Source organism: Nasonia vitripennis, chromosome 2, assembly GCF_009193385.2.
Source record: "Nasonia vitripennis strain AsymCx chromosome 2, Nvit_psr_1.1, whole genome shotgun sequence".
NCBI lineage: Eukaryota > Metazoa > Arthropoda > Insecta > Hymenoptera > Pteromalidae > Nasonia > Nasonia vitripennis.
Genome location: NC_045758.1, coordinates 22,315,353 through 22,337,873, shown reverse-complemented (window position 1 = coordinate 22,337,873; position 22,521 = coordinate 22,315,353). Strand labels below are relative to the sequence as shown.

Genomic DNA, 22,521 nt, shown 5'->3' with positions numbered 1-22,521 from the left:
TGAGGATAAATAAATTGTAGAATTAAATATTATAAAAATGTTTAATTTTAATGTAAAATTAAAAAATAAGTTTCTTTTTAATTACAATATAATATTTTAACTTATTAAACGTAAAAAAGTTTTCAACCACTTTTTTACGTGTTTCTATATAAATCAACAATAAATACAATATAACAAGATGTTACAACTTATGATACAGAGAGTTTTGAAAACCTTCCAGTTATAATAACTATAAAACTACATCTTACAAAAACTTAATTTAACTGACGATGCATGAACATGTTACTTTTACAAATCTTAGCGTGATTAATCCAATCCCTTTTATGGCAGCTCGGTGAACAGTATATAACATTTTTACAATAGCAAATAATCATCAAAGTACTTGCTTTCTTACACGTTGAACATACTTGTTGAATTAAAGGATTTCTTGGCATTGGTACTGGAGGAACTTGGATACCAGTTGATTGAGGTACACAGCTTGGTATTAATGTTGTTTGATTGTATTGCACTTGCTGTGAGATTTGAGCATTTCGTAAATTTGATACTGTCATTTGGACATTATTTGTAGAAAAGCTCTGAAAACTAAATAATTTATTTGAATTAAATTATAAATTTTAATTAAGGATTTTCAACTATTTATTAGTGCTATTATTTTAAATAGTAAAAAAGAACATTATTAATTAATGGTTCAATTTTATTATTATTACCTATTAATTTGGTGAGTTGTGATCGGCTTGCTGGCTATGACTTTAAGGTCACTCACTTCTAAATGTGGAAGTTTTTGAAGTGATCTATACGATGTGATTTGTTGAAAATAAATGGTCATTTGGCTGTCATTCATCTTAAAATCCTTATCAGGCATTGAGCTACGATCGACGTCAAATTCGATAGTTAGAGGATCATATAAAAATATATACTTATGACATAGACCTTGGGTTGCCAACTTTTGATAAAGTATTATAGCTTCTCCTAAATAAACTTGCTTATACTTTGACAGGTTGATGGTTTTTTCAATAATTTGTATTATACGCTGTTTATTTTCATCCACAGCACAGTATATAAGTCTACTAATGCACTGCATTATGGTGAGAATTAATTGTTGAAATTCCCAAGTCTTTTCAGATAGTGTGTTATATTTCAAAAGATCATCACTGAATCTTACGAGGTCCTTTCTTGGGATGTTTTGAAGTAATTCTAAATGCGAATCAAGTTTGCTTATTAAAAGTTTTTTATACTTCTCTACATCTTCTTTGGTTCTCAATGCTGGCATTAGTACTTGCAGAGTATCTAGAAGTGGAGATTCCATAGAGTAAATCGTTGGCAAATCATCTGTGGTAGAAAATTCATTTGAGAACATATTAGAGGCCAGTTTAATACAAACTCGAGAATTATTTGAAAGTGCAGTTGATTGTGACAAATTTACTGGTAATACGTTTTCACAAGATTGATTATTAAGTTGAGAGACAGTGTTAGGGATAATCTTAATTCCCACTGGACTATGAATTTGTTTTGTAAAAGATATTGATTTCACTATAAGTATTAATTGTTCAAGAGAAGAAGATATACTGTTATATATTGATTCTATTATATTTGAAAATTCTTCTGATTGTGTTTTTACAACTTTACCTGCTGTTTTTTCATTTACAGAATCTATATTTGTTTGTGATAATGCTGAATCTATATTTGTTTGTGGTTTCTCTAATAATTCATTTATATTCCTTACTTTAAAGGTTCCTGAAAAATTTCTTACTGTTGAATTACTGTTATCTATCGACTTGGTTGCATTAATTACTTCATCAGCATCAATATCAATGCAATGAATATTGAATTTTTTGAATTCCTCAATTGAATTTTTTAGTTGTTCATTTAATGATTGATTGCTATGTTCTTCTATAATATTTTCATAGGTTGCATTTTCTAAGTAATCATTTATTTTTTTTAAAGATTCAAATGCTTCTAGTTCTTCCTGATTTTCTATTGACTCAGTGAAAGTTTCACTTGGTACTTCTTCTAGAAATAAGTTATACTTTTTTAAAATGTTTGGATCTTTTAAATCTGCAAGCAAAGTTTTGTCTGGTGAAGCACCTGTCCTAATTGGTTCTGCAGCATCAATGCTTGATAATAAAGAAGTTTCTTTATTAATATTATTGCTATTACCAAAAGTTATTGGAGAATTCTGATTAGGAAATGAAATAGTTGATGATGATACTTCGTTTTGGACTGGGGATTCACAAATAATCAATTGATTATCTGAATCATAGTCAAAACTTCCCTCTGCATTATAACTATTGAAATCTTTAGTTTTTTCATTATTAGCACCAGTGCTATCACTTATTTCATTCCTAACACATTCTATACCACATTCATTGATATATGTAGGTGATTTTTCAAAACAGTAAGTATTATTTTGCTCAGCTGTGACTTCAGATCTTTTAGAAACTAGTAGTTGCTGATTTTTGGGCTTTTTACTATTATTAGTACTCTCATCATTTCCTAAACCTTGGATCTTTACACTATATGAACAAGTTAGATCTTCTGATTCCGCAGTATCTGAAGATAAACAGTCATCATATGAACAAACAGAGCGATTATCCACTTGGAAATCAAAATCACCCTCTTGCAGATCCATAGTTTCATCTTTACTTGAATCACAATTTGTACCATTCAAATTACAAAGTCCTCGATCTTCACTTGTAACTTCAAATGTTGTACTTGATGAAGTATTGTCAGATGATAGATCCGATTGCACTGTATTTGCAGATTTATCTACAAATTCGTTTGTTTTTGCAATGATTGTGGTTGATTCATGGATTTCAACTTGATCTTCACTTGTAACTTTTGATGAAGTTTCTTCAGTTATTGATGTTGGTGAATTTATTTCAGTTGTTTTTGATAAACTTATTTCGGATGTATTTGATGAAAAATGTTCAAATGATACATTAGATTGCACTTTACTCACACATTTATCTGCTAATTCATTTGCCTTTACATTGATTGTTACTGGTTCTGTAGATGATTCACAGATTTCAATGTTGTTTTCAGACGTTTTTAATGAAGTGTTTGATGTTTTTTCTGAAATCAGCCTGGCAATAGAATTTATTGTTGTATTTGTTTCTATTTTTTCTAGTAACATAGAATTTTTATCTGACTTATTTGGATGTACAGCTCTAGTAGAAAGTTTGCTTGATTCATTTACACCTAATGTTTTTGATTCGGTAAGTTTGAGTGATTCTTCAAAGTCTTGATTTTCTTGTATTGAGCTAGAAGAATGTTCAGATTGGTCTAGTACTAAGTCATTAGTTGCCATTTTAATGCATTTTTCTGCAGTGTTCAATACTGATTCAATCTCTGAGACCTTAGATAACTTTTCTAAAGTTGCATTTATATCATGTTTATTCAATGTCACTTGTTTCACAATGACATTTGTTTCACAATTAGCATCGCTATGATGACTATCATCTGAATCAATATAATTACCTTTGGATAATGCCTTTTCAGATAAAGCAAAATTACTAGGACTACATATGATTTCTAATGCATCAGAATCAGAATCACCAAAGATTTCTGCAAATTTCTGGCCGATTTTCATTTTTTTTCTTTCATTCATCTCCACTGATGTTCTCTTGCCTCTCTTATTCTGTTCAGGTGACTTTTTTCTTTTTGGACTAGATATCTTTTGTACCTTATGACTATTCTTTGCAATGTTTGAATTGTGATCTATTTGTACATTTCCATTAGACTCTGATCTAATATGTAACACATTGTGTTTTTCACAAGTATCACTATAACTTAGAGAAATATTGAGATTGGAAACATTATTTTTAAAGCTCTTTGATAAATCCTTCTTTGAAAAGTCACTGAATGATTGACTTAATTCAACAGATTTTATATCTTGTTTGTTCATACAACCTAAATGATTATTTATATAATTGATATTAATGTTGATATTTGCATCTAATGCTTGTTCAGATAGTTTTGGACGTTTTGAGGTAAAGTTTGACTGTAACATATCTACTGTTTCAGTCACCTGATGTGGTCTTTTAACTCTACTCTTTAAAAATGGTGATAAATGTTTCTCTAAACTTTGCTTGCCAATAAATTTGTCACTAATTATTGGTTTGCTAATGTAATCATTATTTTCAAGCTCTGGAACAATTTTGTCACTGCAAGATTGATTTTTAGTAAAACCTATTGTTAAATGACAGCTTGTTTTCACATTTTCTGTGAAACAATTCAATTTATGAGATCTTTTTCCCAGATTATTATACTCTGAAATACTGGGACTCTTTTTAGTTGACGCAAACCAATTTTGTTGATTAGATTGGTCTCTCGTTAATGTAAGTTTTATAGGTGAAATACTTTTGTTGTGGCTGTTACATGAATCATACGATTTTGAACGTGGCCTCTTTGAAAAACTATAGCACTGTGGAACAATAGCTGTAGGTAGAGAATGACGCTTCTTAATTTTCTTAATATCTGAGTTACTTTCAATGGTATCAAAAACACTTGATTGGAATTCAAAGTTTGTATGAGGATCAATAGCTGTAGGAAGAGAATGACGCTTCTTAATCTTCTTAATTTCTGATTTACTTCCAATGGTATCAAACTCACTTGTTTTTGATTCCAGGTTTGTATTTCGTCTGATTTTTGTATTTGTTTGAAGAGCATGATTATCTGAATAAAATCGTGAATCCTGGGATATTGTTTGCATGTCGCTTTCTATTGCTGGTTTGTTTGCTTTTAGCCCCGGGTATTTTAAAAAGTATGATGCATCAATATTATTTGCAATTTGATCATCTTGAGGTAAAATATCTATGGTATCTTCACTAATGAGTAAATCTGAAGATTCAGTACTAATGGATCTATCCCAATCATGGTGACTCCAATGATTATACCTGAAAAAGAAAACAGAAGTAAATTTATTAAATATTGTATTACGTTTTATTAAATCATTGTGAAATTGATGTAATAATTCAGATATCAAAAATATTACATTAACAAATTAATGCTGAACATTCGACTAAACTCAGAGTATATTCAGCAATTAATTACAACCAACAAAGCTTTAAAAAAAAAAAAAAATTATAAATTTATAACATCCACCCTACAAAGTAATGCCTTTTATTATAATGATTAATTCATTTTAATCGGCACGATTAAACGAATCATCGATATAACTTCATTCTGTCTAAAAAGCAACGTTGCTATAGGGCAAAAAAAGTTTTACTTAAAAACAACTTTATCAAGCTAAACAGTGTAAACCAATAATTATATCCCACTACACCACTCGTATAAAGTTCAAATCGCTCGGCGTCTAAAATGTGCGAAACAGAGCAAGCGCGGAGGGGCTCAATGCAATGTTCTACCTGTTACGCCAGAAAGTCTCGTTAACAACCTGCATGGCCCTGGTGACCGACAGTCCTCCGTAGTCATGGAGCATAAACTCTATGCTGGACCTCTCTATATTGAAATTCCTCACATAATTAATGAGGTGGTTGAGCAGAGCCTGATCGAAGTTGAAGATAGTCGAAGTCATCAGAGGCGGCGCATTGTCCCGAGTTGGCAGGTATTGCATGGACTTGCTTTGATGAAAAAGCTTGATCGCGGTAGACACATTAGGCACGGTGGCGGGTGTGTTTACTTTGAGCACCGGTTGCTCGGACGGCTTACTGACTACTGTATTTTCGTCTTGATCGAGGGACTCTTTACGTTCACTTGTTCGTCGCTCTTTTTCCGGCGGCTCCGGCACCTCTTCGCTGTTCTGCTCCGGAAACTCTTGTCCCTTTTCTCTTGTCTTTCTCTTCTCCGGGCAAGCGAGAGTAATGTCCTCGATCGGGGAACAATTTGCAAAAATGGATCGGCCAAGATAATTGGCACTCGTCATGTCGTTTATCACCCGCTGCAATTGCTCGGTAGTTACGTTTTCAGGTGTCGTCTGCTGGCTTTTAGTTTCCTCCATGGGGCTCGGCAAAATATCTAAATATTCGGAATCATTTCCCATATCGTCGTTCGCATGTGAAATGACATCGATTAAGAGTTTTTTTTGCGCATGGAATGCGTCGCTCGTTACTATACTAATTCGCCGTGGCGCTGGCTCGTCATCATCAGTCTTATTATTATTTAATAGACAAGGCTCGTTATCGAAGTTTTCGCGAGCTTCATTTGTCGTCTCGCATTCCATTTGGAATTCGGGTTCTTTCTTATCACTATTGATATCGCCATCACCAGTTTCGTTATTATTCGGGCGGAAAATTATCGAATCGTCCGCCCAATCGGTTTCCTTCATACTATCCCAGATTTCGTCGAATTCAACTACTTTCTGCACTTCGTTAATCCTCGCATCATCGAGATGCCTCCAAGTCCGATTTCGGCCCGCTGCGCTTATTGCATCATTATCGCGCACTTCGCAAATCTCAGCGTCGACATGCATCGAATTAACTTCGTCCAGTAGCACTTGACGGCTTTGGCTCGCCGTCGCAGTATTACTGTTCACGACACCATTGCCACTCGCAGCGGGGAGTAGCACTTGACCAGCACTTTCTTGTTGGCCCCGAGGGAAGCTTGGAATTCGAGGGCGATCGGAGACCCTCGACGTCGAATCCATGTGTTGCTCAGCTGGGGTAATACTTTCTTCCAGCACCGAGGCATCTCCCCTGTTATTAGCTCCGTCGTCGTAGACGTCGTCGTCCGAGTCGAGAGTTATGACTTCGAGAACACCGCACACTATCGATGAGCTACGTTCGCGCTTCGGCAGCAGGGGCCTCACGTCCTCGTCGTCGTCGTCGCACAGATCAACCAGATCAATGTTGCTCTCGTCGTAGCTTGGCACGGGCCGCACTACCTTCGGCTCAGGCTTAACCACGGGGATGGGTGGGAGTTCTTCGTCCCCGAGGAAGCTCCCCAGCGGAAGCTCGACGTCGTACACGCGGTTCGCGTCGTTCATGCTGAGCATGGGCTTGGTGGTGTCGCCGGAGTTGTAGCCCGAGACCTCGGTCACGTCGTCGTCCTCGACGATTTCCACGTCGTCGTTATTTTCGCGCCGGCGCATGGTCTCAAGCAGGATGTTAACGTTCTCGTTGTCGACGTCGACTAGTTGCTCGCTCGTTTTGGGCGAAGAGGCGAGCAATTCGGCCCGGAGGATGTTGCACTCGTGGGGTATAACATCAATGTAGGAATGAACTGTTTCCGGCCATTCCGTGAGGTCGACGGTGAGGATGGGGCAGGTTGCCAACTCCACCTGTATCTGGAAGTTTTCAACCAGGTTCGGTGTTGGTGGTCTGGGACGCTCGGTGGAGGTAGCCTCACCTTCGCGGGGCCGGGGATTCACGATTTCAGCGCGTCGAGGATCACGGCAGTGGGGCATGTGCGCAGTGTCGGCGAGTTTGATAGACTTTTTGTCTATGTCGTCGATGCGTCGCAGTTTCCAGGGAATATCGTTGTTCACAGGCTTGTCTCTGAGCGGAGGGTTATTCTCCTCCCACGTGCGCTGAAGATCGAGGACATGCTGGAGGCTGCGGTCGCGGCGCGGATCGGTCTTGTGAGGGATTTCGCGCACAGGTAGGACATCGGGCCTGATGAAGTCCGAAGGCAGGCCCGAGATTTCCTGCAGCCTGAAGGGGTAGTCGCAGTACCGGTCCTCGTTGTCCTTGTTCATGGCCTCATCGGGCCTCTTTGTCGGCGAGTCTGGTGGTCTTCGCACTTGGCAACATCGGCCACCGCCGCCCCCGTTTGTTTACATGCAAGCTTAGAATTGAAGCGCGAGTCAGCAGCGGTATCTCGCGCGCATCTCTGCCCTGAGTCACATATAACTTGATCGCGATGCCGAAGGTTACACGAGCACAGCGAATTTCGTTGTCTCACAAAGCGCCGAGCGCGAGTCCGCGGAGCCACTATTGGGTTCGCGGAAAGCGGCTCGGAGCGAAGCAAAACAATCGAATAGAGCGACTTGCGAACTGCCGCGTGCGCCAACAAGCAGAAGTCAGCACCTCCTTCGCGTCCGGCGTCCGGCGAGCAACTGCCGGCGCGGCGCGCTTCTAATACCTTCGCTCCCCCCACCGCTCTTTCTCGCGCTCTCTTTAGCTCTCTCTCTCTCTCTCTCTCTCTCTCTCTCTCTCTCTCTCTCTCTCTCTCTCTCTCTGTCGCTCTCTATGCATCTCGCTGATGGGAAAGTGACCGACCTGCGCCTGAGCATTAACGATAGCGATCGGCTGCAGCGCTGTCCCTTGAAAAACAGATGAGATCGACAGAGCAAAGAGAGAGAAAGAGGAGCAGGAGGGTGCCGTGCCCGGCAGAAAGCCCTGAGAGCGTCCTATAGATATGATACAATGGCACTTGTTGCACGTGGGCTCGGCTCATGCGGAGGAGAGTTTTTGCTCCGAGATGCATCAACGTGCTGCCTGCATGTTGACGAGCCGAAGGACGGAATACCTATGTTCACATTGCTGATTGCATCACTCGGGTCTGTCCGAGACTCGACTCTCTGCAAGTATTTAGTTGTTCGCGATAAGGTGAAGTATGAGATAGAAAAAGGCGATAAGAAATGCGAATGTTTTGGGAACCATACCAACGCAACGTCGTCAGTATATCTATTTGTTGGAGTTTTTATTAACAAGGGTTGACTCTCCCACCTTTGGTTTTCTTTGTATTTTTATATAGAAACAAGAGAATTCGTAAGGGACGCGGAAAGTATTTATATAAGAGGCGCGACAACGAAGCAAATCATTAAATTTCAGAAGCGTGAGCCGTGCGAGAGATGCGGCATTTGTTTCCATCTGCCATATGATGAGTGTTGTTTACCTTTTTTTAAGAATTTCGTGACCGCGGATGGGACATCTAAAATGATCGTGTGTTCAACGACCTTATTTGTTTTCATAATATATTTATAAAATTGTCGGAATTTTCGCTATTACAAGTCAATCCAGTGACACTCGAAAGCTATCGCACTGCTAAGAGCGTTGATAAATATTTTCATTTGCTATTCTTTATATCTATATAGCGATAAGAAATGAAAAGATATTTATCGGGAGAGAACGAATCAAGAGTATAGTACATTTCAGAATTCGCACCGAAGACTAATTTATTAGCCGCGAAGAGTTGCGCTTTTCATGGCTCAAACTAACGCTCTTTGTAGTATGAGAAAAACTTATGATAATTAATAATTTTTGTACTATAAGCTGGCTCTTTGAATGAGAATGTTATTATTTGCCGCTTCGGCGTTCATAAATTATTATTATTTATTAACCAGACAAAAAATTACATATTATTTACATAATAGTAAAATTCCCGCAGAGGTAAACGCAGTTACCTGTTCGCGAGGCCGGTATACTTACTAACTATAGTTCCTTATAACTAAAATAAAATCTATTTCAAGATATGTAGTACCTAACTTACACTTTAACAGTTTTACAATATGAAAGATTGATTAATAACGTTTTAATAAAATTTGTATACAGAATACATAGCAATTTATAAATACATTATCAATATTTTTTATTAATTTTATAAAAGATTTTTTTTTTACATGTGAAACTTAACCCATTCTCTTAGTTTATAAGTATAATTCTTAGAGCTTAAAGTTTTTAGGTTATTTGGCAGATCATTATAAACTCCTATGGCTTTAATATAACTATTCTTATTACTTATAGTCTTAAGTCTCCTAGGTATCTGAATGCTTTTATTCCTAGTTTTGCTTTCTGAATTTAAAAATTTAACTTTTAATGTGTTGTAGTGGTATATTAGTGATTGATATGCAAATAGTTGCCCAATACTCAATGGATTATCCTGAGCAAAATTATTTTTGTTTATGATTTTCAAAATTCTGTTTTGTAGCCTTTGTAATAGATTGGTAGCAGTGGAGTAAGCACCACCCCCAAGCTATTATACCATAATTTATAACACTATGAAAAAATGTATAATATATCATTTTTAAAGTTTTAATTTGCATAAATGTATTAATCTTTCTAAAAATAAATACCATATATTTCAACTTATTTATTAAATACTGTATATGATTTATCCATTTCATATTATAATCAAAAATAATTCCTAAGTACTTGGTATTTTCAACTCTTTTGATGTCTTTGCCATCAATTTGTATTAAAAAATCTTTAGGTACGCTACCAGAGTAGTTCCCGATAGTCATACAAACTGTTTTGTCAATGTTTAGTGATAGCTTATTTAGTGCAAGCCAGTTAGATACTTTATACAGGTAGTTAGTCATTTTTTCCTCTACTCCTGTCCAAGAACTATCTGTCGAAATAATTGCTGTATCATCCGCATATGATATTATTAAATTTGCAGGCATATTTTGCAAGAGATCATTAACATATATAATAAAAAACAGTGGACCTAAGATAGTACCTTGTGGTACACCCGTAGTAATTGTTTTGGATTCGCTTATACAGTCATTAATTTTTACTCTTTGATTTCTACCTTCCAGATAACTTGTTATAAGTTTGTGTGCCGTGCCTCTGATTCCATAGTTATAAAGTTTATCAAGTAGTATCTTATTATCTACCGTATCAAAAGCTTTCGCAAGATCGAGAAAAGTGATTGCAATCGGGGTACTATTGTCTAATTTCTCATAAATAATCTTGGTTATTTCTGCCAGAGCATCTTTCGCACCTCTATTTTTAACAAAACCATATTGATTACTGGATAAAATATTGAATGTACTAATAAAACTCAATATTCTATTATAAATGATTTTTTCGAAGATCTTTGCTACGTTGGATATTAAAGATATTGGTCTATAATTAGTTATATTCCTCTTGTTTCCAGTTTTATGTATCGGTATTATATCAGCACTTTTTAACGCAGTCGGCCATATAGATTTTTCTATGCATATATTTATAATTTGTACCAGTGGGTCTACTATGTACTGTGTTAGAGTTTTTAGTGATTTAGAGTTTATGTTGTCTACTCCTCCATTCTTTAATTTCATATTTTGAATTATGCCAGTAATTTCAAAGTAATTAGTAGGCGTAATAAAAATAGAATTATTATTTATCTTTGCTAATTTGACGTTTACATTCATTGGTTGCACTATTTGATCACTGAATGTTTTGCCGATGCTACTAAAGTAAGAGTTGAAATGGTTAGCAATATCTGTATGATTATTTATTAAATTTTTCCTATCATCATAAATCTGGTTTATATTTCTATCTTTTTTCGCATTTTTACCTAGTTTTTGTTTGATTACTCTCCACAGGTTTCTGGGATTATCACTATTTTTTACAACCTGATCTCTATCATATATTATTTTTGCTTCTTTAATTACCCTATTTAAAATGTTAATATAATTCCGATATTCTATCTTTAGATTCACATTATTTGGTTCAGTTTTCCATAATTTGTATAGTATTTCTTTTCTTTCGCAAGAATTTAGTATTGCCTTAGTGATTCATTTACTTCTGGGTACTTTGTTATTGTGTTTATTGTTTAATTTCTTTATGAAAGTAGCCCGTTGTACACAATTATTTATTTTTTCTAACAATGTATTCACGGCTACATTAGGATCATGCATTGAGAATACTGTACTCCATTTTTCTCTACTGGCTATGCTACTTAATTTATCATAATTTATTTGGGTTATTGATTCTTCTATATTTTTTTATGCTGTAAATAATGGGTAATGATCTGTTACTGTACTTAATAATTTAAAATGTAAAGTGTGTATTGTCTTAGCTTTAGTAAATATATTATCAATGCATGTTCCAGTGTTATTATTCCTATCGGACGGTCTAGTAATACCTTAAAATCCCGGTAGATAACCATTATCCAAAAAATTGTTCAGAAATTCCTGACTAATATTATCTAGATTTAGTAGGTCAATGTTAAAATCACCTATAATTAAGTGATTATTAGCGTATTTCTTGTTATATAGTAATTGTTGGTTAATTGGTAATAAATTCAATTTTTGGAATGTCATGTGATCTGTATAGTGCTGATATCTCTATATTGCCATTATCAGTTTCAATGATTGAATTAATTATTTTAAGTTTACCTATTTCAATAATTTCAGTATTTTCAATAATGGAATTCTCAATATACATCACTACACCATCCGATTTGTTTATTTTGCTATTATTGTAATATAATTTGTATCCGTAAATATCATCAATTGTTTAAAAATGAAGCCCCGTTAGTGTTTTCGCGAGAAGTGCTATATTAGTCTTCGCGGCAAAGCTGTGAAAAGGGCTAGTCTTTGCGTTAAAAGCTTGAACTGTGCTACTCTTCGCCGCGGGAAATAAAATTGCCTACTCTTCGTATAAGTGATTTGGGGCGTACAAGTCTTCGCTGGGAGCGACGAAATGAAATCCAATTTAAAATATCCGAAGAAATGCTTCGTTAAAAATTTTTTATGACGGTAAGCAACAGTATTTTTAGGCGGAGAACAAAAGGATACATTCAGACCGAATGAAGCACGTAACTTTAAACTCCGTTTTATGCGACTATTCTAATCGAATTTTCTGAGCTAAAAACTAAGAGGAGTAATAACTTTTCGAAGCTATTGACTCAAGTTTCAGCCTTCACACCGCGGCCCAACGTTGCACACATGCCGCAAGTATTCTTTGAATCAGCATAAAAAGCTATACAGCTCGAATTGCGGTTGGGACGAGACGGAGCCTCGGTTTCAGTCAAGCTGATGCACTCTTATTTTTATCTTTTTCTCGCCTTCTTTCTCAGCGTCAATATTTGCGTCACAACTCAAGCGCAATAAAATTAGGATGCTAATGGTGGTATAAATTATTGGTTTACGCCTATTCTCGCAGCTAGTGGCGGCTCGCTCGATTTTATTATTAGATTATTACATTAGTAATGCGTCATTTCTGCGCGCACTTTGGAAACCCTTTGTTGCGTACTTATTTTTTAATGACCGTGCGAAATTAGATACTCGACATATTCGCTAAAAAGTTGCAATTCAATCACGAAAACAATACGACGAGACAACAGTATAGATATCTATAAATATTTATAACTAGATGTATGAAAAATGTACTTACATTTCGATTTTCGCTAGTGGAACTCGTGGTTTGGTCATTATTTGTATGATTCCTTTCTTCACATCCTCTTTGCTGAGTCCTTTTTCTCTTAGACAGGCTTTAATCTGCAAGAAAGTCTTAGATCAGCCGCGAAAACAGTTTAATACAACAATACGAGAGTCTACATTTCAGAAAAGTTGCAATTCACTTTTATTGATCGACATTTACGTGAAAAATCAAGCACTATTAACGCGTGCTATCTTAGAATTCTCATAAAATAATACGACTTGTCGCAAAGCGTGTGATCTTTCATAAACTCCTCAACAAAGATATAATACACTCGTTTATTAATCGTCTACGTATAAGCACCTTTTTGAAAACGCGCCTCTGTCGCAGCGGACTAATTTTGCAGAGAAATTGTTCCACCCACGCGTCATTTGCATTTTTAACGATGTCCCTAGCCAATATCCAGTAATCACACATAACTCCGATCAATTCTCGAGGCGTGTTTCTTACACTATTCTAAGATAAACCATTCGTCACTTTATAAATATTAAAAAAACATCACAAACGAAGCTGCACTTTGACATTATATCGAGAGCGCGTGTAGCGCGTCGAACCGCCCGGCGAGATCTGAATATAAAAGGTCGGCGACTGCGTGTGAAATGTAAAGGGATACTTATATATGCGAGAGCAAGCAGCAGTCTGGTCCAAAGCGCTGCTTGTGTGAGCACGTAGTATAGCGCAGGCGCTTCGAGCTGCTACCCGATGCCGGCGGCGCTTGCTCGCAATCAGCTGTTGAGCGTCGTTTTTTTCATATTATAAAACGTAGTGCATGCATCACGAGTCAGAAACTTAAAGTATGGCGATACACCTGTGGGAAAGAACGCTCTATCTCGGCAGCGGATTCACGAACGCTGTATTTCGGCCATTTTTAAAAGAGTGTACAGGACTATTATAACTGCGAAATAGCAGACAAATTTCATTCTTCATTTTTGAAGCTGCGATAGCAGCCGAGATAGTGTGTTCTTTGTCTTCGACCGTCGATATGCAGCTAATGAATTGACAAAAGTTTATTACTGAACAATAATCAAACCTAAAGAACAGACAGTTTTATTATAACATCAACTAACTAAACTTGAAGCCAAATTAACACGCATAAAAGATGAAACTGCGGACGAAAGTAAAGTTCGTGGGCATCTGTAGCACTTCTTCGCAGCTGAATAAAATATAAAATAAAAACATGGAAATAACTCGTATCATTAAAAAATTTATATACACGGGAGAAAATACAATCGATTACAGCAGAATGAAAGCTCTCAGAATTTTATGAGGTTTTGGCCATTTAAAACTATGTATACGGCAATAAACGTGAACCAAGTGTGTGTAATATACACTCCTGCCGGGAGCAGCTATAGGGCCGACGCGACAATTGTTTTAAACTGCGGATTAAAATAAATCGAGAACTTATAACTGCCATTACAGACAAATTGCGAAGTGGTGATCTCGCTCTGATGTGAGCAAAAGAAAATAAACAGAAGATGCTTGCAGATTCATGTATAGCAGGAGAGAGGAGCTCCGCTTCGTGTCGTGGTCGCCGGTGATCTGTACGCTCCGCCGGCGAAAGCGACGCGTCGACGGCGAGCGATTGCACGTGCAGCAGTGCATGCAATGCACTTCTGCAGCCCGTGAGAACTCCAGGCCGCGGCGTTCCCCGCTGACGATGCGTTCGGAGCATCGTCGGGAGCAGCCATCGGAGACACCGCTAAGCGTTGTGAGCTTAGCTTACTGGCTCGAAAGATTCGCAATGTCGTGTCTTATTAAACCTTCTTTTAGTTTCGTGATAATAAATCCGTAAGAAGCGAATGATATCTTGTAAGGATGTGCAAAACCGAAGAGAAAAATAAAATCCCGTCTCGCGAAATGCGAATCTCTATACTGTATCAGATTTTTCGCCGAATTTTAGTAGTAGACACAATAGATTTAGAAGCAGATTTTAGATTTTATCAAGCCGAAACACGACTACCTATTGATGCTTTGTCGACAAACTCAAAGAGACGTGTTCGCGCGAAACAATTACACACACCAATTATCTAACGCGTGGATCTCTCTACTGCATCATTTTTATCGGCGAATCCAGGAGTAAAAGGCATTTAAAATGCGAGCCACTTGACATTCCCTGGCACGCGTCGTTCACAGGAAACACGGCTAAATGGAATTAAAAGTCTGCGCGAACTGTCGAAGAATTCAAAGAAGTATAATTTACTTTTTACAAATAACTACTTGGATTAAAAATTGTTTGTTCTGCAGAAATGATTTGCTTTTTTCAGTCTGTTTATAACGTTTAACATAGAAGAAGCATTCATCACCTAAATGCTAAATTTTTCATATACATGCTGAAGGGTTTTGCCTTTATAATATACCTGTATATAAGCCTGTATAATCGTGAGACTGCACATGCCTATCCTCTTTTGTGCGGTCGGATTTTGGCTGCGAGAATGCGAGAATATCCTATAGTCCTAACAAACGACACCGATACTATAATGCCCATTATTTGAAAAGTGCGAAAACACGCCTATTTCAAGAAGCTATCATTTCTAACTTTTGTGTACCTGCGTGCAAGAGTCTTCCTGCTTTCAAAAGACAAAAGTGTTCGTTGACAATGATCGGTTCGTGTACGCCTGCATACACCTACGCTATCGAAGGTATACAAATACTTAAACGTTTAAACGCCCAGTGGGAGTCTAATATTCTGCGGCGCGAGAGCGGTTCCGCCTACTAGCAGCAAGAGCAAGAGCCGACTTCGGCAATGCAACTAGCGATCCAGCGCCCTGACGATTGAGGTGACTATGTATGTACGTTTATTAAAATTCCGATAAGGTTTGCCAAACTTTGTCATCACAATTTGGTAGTTCATTTAGACGATTTCACGTTCTCTTTGAATTCAATCACCGTTTAAAAAAGATTTTCGCGTTTTTTCTACCTCTTAATCGGGACTAAAGTGACACTTTTTCGGTCGGCTTTTTAAAAATAAGGTCGATTTCGATGTATTTACATTATTTATTTATTTATTTATTGAATTCCTAATAATTTAAATTAAAGTCCCCGAACATACCGTACACAAAAATACCCTATACACAAATTTATTTTTACGCACGGAAAAATTCGTACACACAGATATTTTCTACACAAGAGATAATTTTACTCCACTGCAAAACTTTAGACGAATTTGTAAGCATTGTTGTAACAATGGTATGACAATATCTTATATGTTTGTGTAAAGTTTTGTAGCTAGTAAAATTAATTCTTGAGTTGAAAATATCTGTGTAGAATTTTTCCGCGTAGAAAAATTTGTTGGTGTACGGTATTTTTTGGTCAGTATTTAAATTTCGCCTTTCCATAATGTTTAAACAAAAACAAAAAAAACAGTTGTCAGTCCCCGTTAACACAGACGAAAAAATGCGAATTTACGTCCGCGCGATACAAAAAATAGCTTTTCGACCACGTGTGTTTGTAGTATGAGTCGAGGCGAGTTAGCACGACCCGACGGCGAGTGTGTTTGCGAACTTTATACACTGCGTGTCAAAAAATGTGCGACAGTATGATTAAGGCATGGTGTAACCTTTTTGCATTTGCTTTAATTTACATTCTTGTGCACTAGTATCGAAATGTTTTATTTGGCAATAAGTGTGAAAAGCTCGATTTTTCGAGACCACATAGTTTACGAAGCCGATTCTCAGATTGAAGCCGAATCGCGTGCAAAAAGCTTCGTTTGGCGTGAAATGAAGTGCTTTACGCACGTTTCGACTTCAGTGCAAAATTCGGGTATTTCGCACACGCTGTGCAGCAAGAAACCAAACTGCGCACACGGTGTTTTAAGAAAATTGTATGCAACTGTACGCTTAAGGTATCTCAAATTGTGTAATTGCCACTCTTAACTACAAGGAGAGTCGGCAGCCTTTGATTTTTAGGGTCAAAACGTAGAGGTCGCAAAATTTGGAATTGATAGTGGACTTCTTTCAACATGGACTACAGTACTAAACCCCCAAAATTCTTTTTTGTAATACATTTACGATTTTCGCGTTTAGATCTAAAACGCGGCTCTAAAGTGACATTTTTTGACCGGTTTGAAAATTTTGTAAAAATGATTAACACATGTACTGATACATGTATATAGGTATATATATGATATGTACAACTAAATAATTTGAGGCGCCGTGTCAAAAAAGTCACCTTAGTTCCGTTTATAGGCACAAAAAACGCAGAAATCAATACATACGTTAGAAAAACTATAGTGCGCACCAATGGCCAAGCAGGCTTTTTGAGACCTAATGTGGATATTGCAGTACTCTTCGGTGGCTCGTTCTGCAATCTCCACACTGGGTCTAAAAAAGCCTACTTTACGCCCTTGGTACACAATATACTATTTTGCAACACACGAAGGATTTTCGCGTTTCTCGTACCTATCAATCGGGACTAAAGTGACTCTTTTCAACCGCTGGGCTAAAATTGTTTTGCTCGCTTTTTGAATAAGCTTTGATTTTGATATTTTACATTATTTATTTATTATTTACAAAAAACTAAGTTTTGCTTCTTTATAATGTTCGAACAAGAGCATGGTTGGCGTACCAAAAGATACTCACGTCAGCCCCGCTTAAAACGTACGAAAAAACACAAAAATTTGTCTGTGCGTTGCAAAAAATGTAGTGTGCACCAAGAGCTAAGTGGGCTTTTTGACCTTGTTTGGTTGCAGTACTCGTCTTCAGCTTGCAAACGCACTTTTATTACTTAAAATGTGAGTATTTCACGTTTTTATTGGATTATTGGATTAATTAAGTTCATGAAAACCTTGGACCAAGATAGACAAACCTCAAAGTTTTAAAAAGTTTCGAAAATGTCTAAGAAAGTGAACAATTTATATAAATGCTTGTAAAAAATTATTGTATTTGTGAAAACAATTTTAAATTCGGTAAAAATTTGTAAACATTTAAAGATGTTCATTGGGGACATTTTTGCAAAAATCGGTAAATTTTTATAGAAAATCGTTGTGCTAGTTTTCGCGGCAAATGTGCGAGTTGTGCTAGTCTAGTGTGCGTAAAATGAGTTGTACTGCTTATGCCGGGAAATTTGAACTGTGCTAGTCTTCTTAGGGAGCGACGATATACAATGAATTCAATTAATACTACTTATTGAGGCAATTGATTTGGCTTTGAATGCAAAAATTAATGTGTTCTTTTCAATTAGATAAAACAAATAAGAAGACTGACTTAAATACGGAAATAACCTAAATATTTGTTGGAATACTGCTATGAATTTACAGAATAACTAGAAATATAGATTCAATATGTGAAATTTGAGTATAAAAAGAGATAAAAACGGGCCGAAGGCACCTCGATTGTCTGTAGACTCTTTGTCAAGTGTTTTAGTCTCGCACGAGCGTCTCAATAAAGCAGTCGCATTTAACTGACGTGATTTCTTCCTTATAAATACCAGTTCAATAAATTACAGTTATTTTGTTATAAATTGCTGATTTTTTCATTTAATATTCACCCATTTTCAATAATATTTAACGTTATCTTTAATTTAACATAAGTTGATTTGAAATTCAAAAATAAATTGATACATAGCTTAAAAATAATAAGCCCAAAAATCTTATTCATTCTTAAAACCAATAATAAGTAATTTAAATGTTTTGACTGTTGAGATCATTTTTCAAATAGAATATGTAATCAGAACCCTATATGAGTAGAATTGAAATGCCAAAAAAGTTTTCCAACAAACTAACATGAGTGAAATTTTTTAATAAAAAAGCAAATATACTGAAAATATTAATTTTCGATTGGCTTTAGTTACAGCATCCTTGTAAGATAGTTCAAGTTGAATTCGTTCTGATTTTAAATGGGAATGACGACATATGACATATAGCAGTGATCTGGACTGCTAACCAACAGGTTTTTTTAAAGAAAAGATTTTTTTGAAAGCATATAATTATGTTCGATTTGGTGTGAGATGTTGGCCAGTAGAATTCAAATTTCTGAAAGAAACGGTTTTTTGCAACTCTTGCATCTCAGGGGCACCACATATTTGATTGATTAGTGTAGTGACTTCATTAGTATAAAAAAAGATTTAGGTTTGGTCTTGTTATTTTTTAATAGAAAATATACGGATTTTTCCACAAAGAGTGTATTACGATGCAAGTGGCATACACTCGAGTGCTAAAACACGCCGTACCGTAATGGACTAGTTACGACACAAGTATCGCACGCTATCTTATAGTACTAATTAGCATAAATCCGTTGTCACGTCTATTCGAGGCATTAGCAGTCCATTTTTACCATGCATGTAGTTAGGTATTAAGCTACGCTCGGGCGCTACCCGCACGGCGCAAAAATGGACTGCTTATATGTCACGAATCAACGGGCGCGGTAGCGTCCCGATGGCAATAGGCATTACAGCGAATTCATGCTAGTCAATGCTATAAGATAGCGAACGATACTCGTGTCACAAGTAGTTCTTCACGGTACGGTGTTCAGATCCCTCGCTCTCATGAAGTAATGAGTTATTTATGGCACAGTGTGGCTAAAATCCGTTTTTAAGTCACGCCTATCTGTGACTAAAGTAGTCCTTTTTTGTACCGTGTTTATCACACTCGCTACACTCGTGCGTTAACCTCACGGTGCAAATAAGGACTACTTTAGTCACGAATAGACGCGACTTGCGGATTTTAGCAGTCTGTGTTATAAAATTTTATACGATACTCTTGACTTAAATGGTTTTGTTTTACACAACGCTTAGCGCCCTCGCTACGCTCAGGTGCTAACTGCACCGTATAAAAAAGAACCATTTAAGTCACACGTATCGTAATGTACTATTATGGCACTAGTATTGTAATGTACTATTTTGTGAAAAGAGACATATAATTTTTGAAATCTACGTATGTTATGTTTGGTGTTAAAAGACACTTAAAATAAATATTGAGCATCGTAATGCAGACAGTGTTAGATCAGGCAATTTGAATAGAATCCGACTTATTATCATCAAATCCTATCAAATTCACCTAACCTTTTTATCATCGCAATAGCGCGCACTCTAAGTTACTTTTAACAGCGAACGCACATATATAATTAATTAAAACTGTTGTAAAAATGTTAGTTCCGTCGAATAGCTCACATGCATTGCGGTTATTCGTGAACTTCATATTATTAATTCGTTAATATTCATCTTATTTTACTCGCACCAACAAAAAAAATTAATGCAGTGAATACAATTTTAACATCAAAAGCGAGATCAAAAGCTATGAAATCATGAAAACAGTTAATTCAAAATAACAAGTAACCAAAACCAAATGCAACTCTTTCTACTGGAACTCAAATTTCGGGTAGAATCAAAATATTGATCAGCAAAAAATTAAAAAAAAAGTGGTGCAAAGGAAAACCAAATTTACGAACGCGCTGTTGAAAGCATTTAGTATAAAATGGTAGTGAAATTATACACAGTGCACGTTCTACTCTTCTAAAATCGCGACTGTCCGTGTGGCTTTGTCTCAAAAATTTCAAAAGAATGTTGACAAACATCGCAACGTCTCCAGCCAACGCAACCCTGTGCGTTGGTTTCCACCGACTATAGTAGTCACGCGTCAAAAACAATTCCACCGTCAGATAATCTGACGCGAATAACGTACAATAAACTACAATGATTTTAAATCGTTGAAAAAATACACACATTTATCAGTGAAATTTGAAATAGACCTCTCAGTCCACACTGAAGTCATGCAATAAACACCGTGATTTTCATAGAAAAAAAATTGTAAGTGCAACCCGTCAAGATCACTGTCAACGTCATTTAAAAGCAGAACATAAAATGAAAATGTAAAATGCACACGTGCGAAGCGAAAAAATCTACCTTGGGTTTAGACTCGTACAAAATGTGTCTGTCTCCTCTCCTCTGGTTGTACATCTTTTTAGCTTTGTACACACAAAAAGCGCATACGTATCTGCAGTATTTGAAGGCCGGATATTTTTTGAAGTTGGCGAGCTTGCCCGTGACGGGCACGATGCTGTGGCGGAGTATCTTTCCGGATTGATGGTTGTCGAAGGGATTGTCGCAGTATTTCCGTGACTCGTGGAGGTCTCGACGGCAGCGCGTACAAGTCTCGTAGCGCTCGGCGTACTCGAAGTAGTGGTCCTTGCCGTGCGCCCGAGTCAACGTCAGATTACTGCGCATCAGGAATCCCTTGAACTCGCAACAAGCCAAGCTGTTGCTGCTGGGGCTTCTCGACTTCTGCTGATGGTAGTCGTCTTCCTCCTCCGAAGATGACATCGTTCGAGGGCTCGATGGCACAGGACAGCGCGGCACGCGAAGGTAAACGCGCCGACGGCACGTTGAAGTCTCTCGTATTCGGCGCGGCGCGCGCGTCTGACTTGAAGTCGGATATCGCGTCCTCCGCCGGTACTCGTGCGCTGCATGCGGATAGCAGAGCAGAGTAGTTTCTTCTTCCGTGGACGACGAGCGAGTGAGCGTCAGTCAGCCGTCGCCGAGCTCTCGACTCGTATTGCGCGCGATCGGTTCAGACAGACTTCAGGCGCGAGCGGCGAGCAGCAGTGAGCAGACCGCATGGTATCGAGAAGCGCCAGCCGAGAGAGGGGAGCGTGGGCTGTGCCGTCTCCCCATTGGACGGCGTGCGTGTGTACGAAGAGCATTGAAAGGCCTAGTGTGAGACACAAAGAAACGGCCACATGGCTCCCGCTCCCCCCTCGTATTTACGATTACCATCTACGCGTTGACCTTTTTGTGACTTTCTTACGGAATAAGTACTTATAGAAAAGGTACAAAAGCCGCGGTTTACCCAACTGGGGTGAAATGCGCACATGGCGAACACGCGAAGCTCTCCAGCTGCGAATAAACGACCAGACCAGGTAGGTATAGCGGACGGCAGGAAACATAAATTTTATGTTGACGTTGGCTTGACCTCATGTCTGACTCCAAAGCGCTGATGAGGATTTTTACGAGCTTCGGTCACACACGGCGTTCTATTATATCAGTAAAAGATTACTGGGAAAGTTATCGTAAAATACCCTACTAGAACCTTTTCTCTCTCTCTCTCTCTCTCTCTCTCTCTCTCTCTCTCTCTCTCTCTCTCTCTCTCTCTCTCTCTCTCTCTCTCTCTCTCTCTCTGGAGGGATGTTCCTAGAAAGGTGCTAAGCTATACCGAGAAGCATGACTCCGTCTCGCATTTTTTTGTGAATATTTCCAAAGATCTCACACACACACTCTAGTCCCGCCTTCGACTCTCGGTGTACGAGATGTCATATCTTAAAACAACATCTCTGCTTGTCTCAATTCATAGAAAAAAGAAATTTATTAATTATTTTATCAAAAACAATATCTACTGTTGCAAGTGCATATCGGGGAGCGCGTAGAATTCATTCCGAGTGATAAGCTGTCGGTGAAGGAGTCAAAATTCAATACCTCGAATGGTCGAGCGTTAAGTATCAGCACATTTTTGCTTGTGTTGATCGGAAGTGTGGCGTTACATTGC

At 37.4% G+C, this 22,521-nt stretch overlaps 1 protein-coding gene across 1 annotated transcript; it reads right to left on the bottom strand.

The window, feature by feature from the left end:
* Window positions 1-32: 32 nt before the first annotated feature.
* LOC100678155 lies at window positions 33-8,019 on the bottom strand. The gene is made up of 3 exons (XM_003424831.5): window positions 5,367-8,019; window positions 708-4,895; window positions 33-582 (listed from the first exon to the last, which is right to left on the bottom strand). Exons 1-3 carry the CDS (start codon window positions 7,652-7,654, stop codon window positions 255-257), a joined length of 6,804 nt encoding a protein of 2,267 aa, XP_003424879.2. The 5' UTR covers window positions 7,655-8,019; the 3' UTR covers window positions 33-254.
* Between the last annotated feature and the right edge of the window lie 14,502 nt (window positions 8,020-22,521).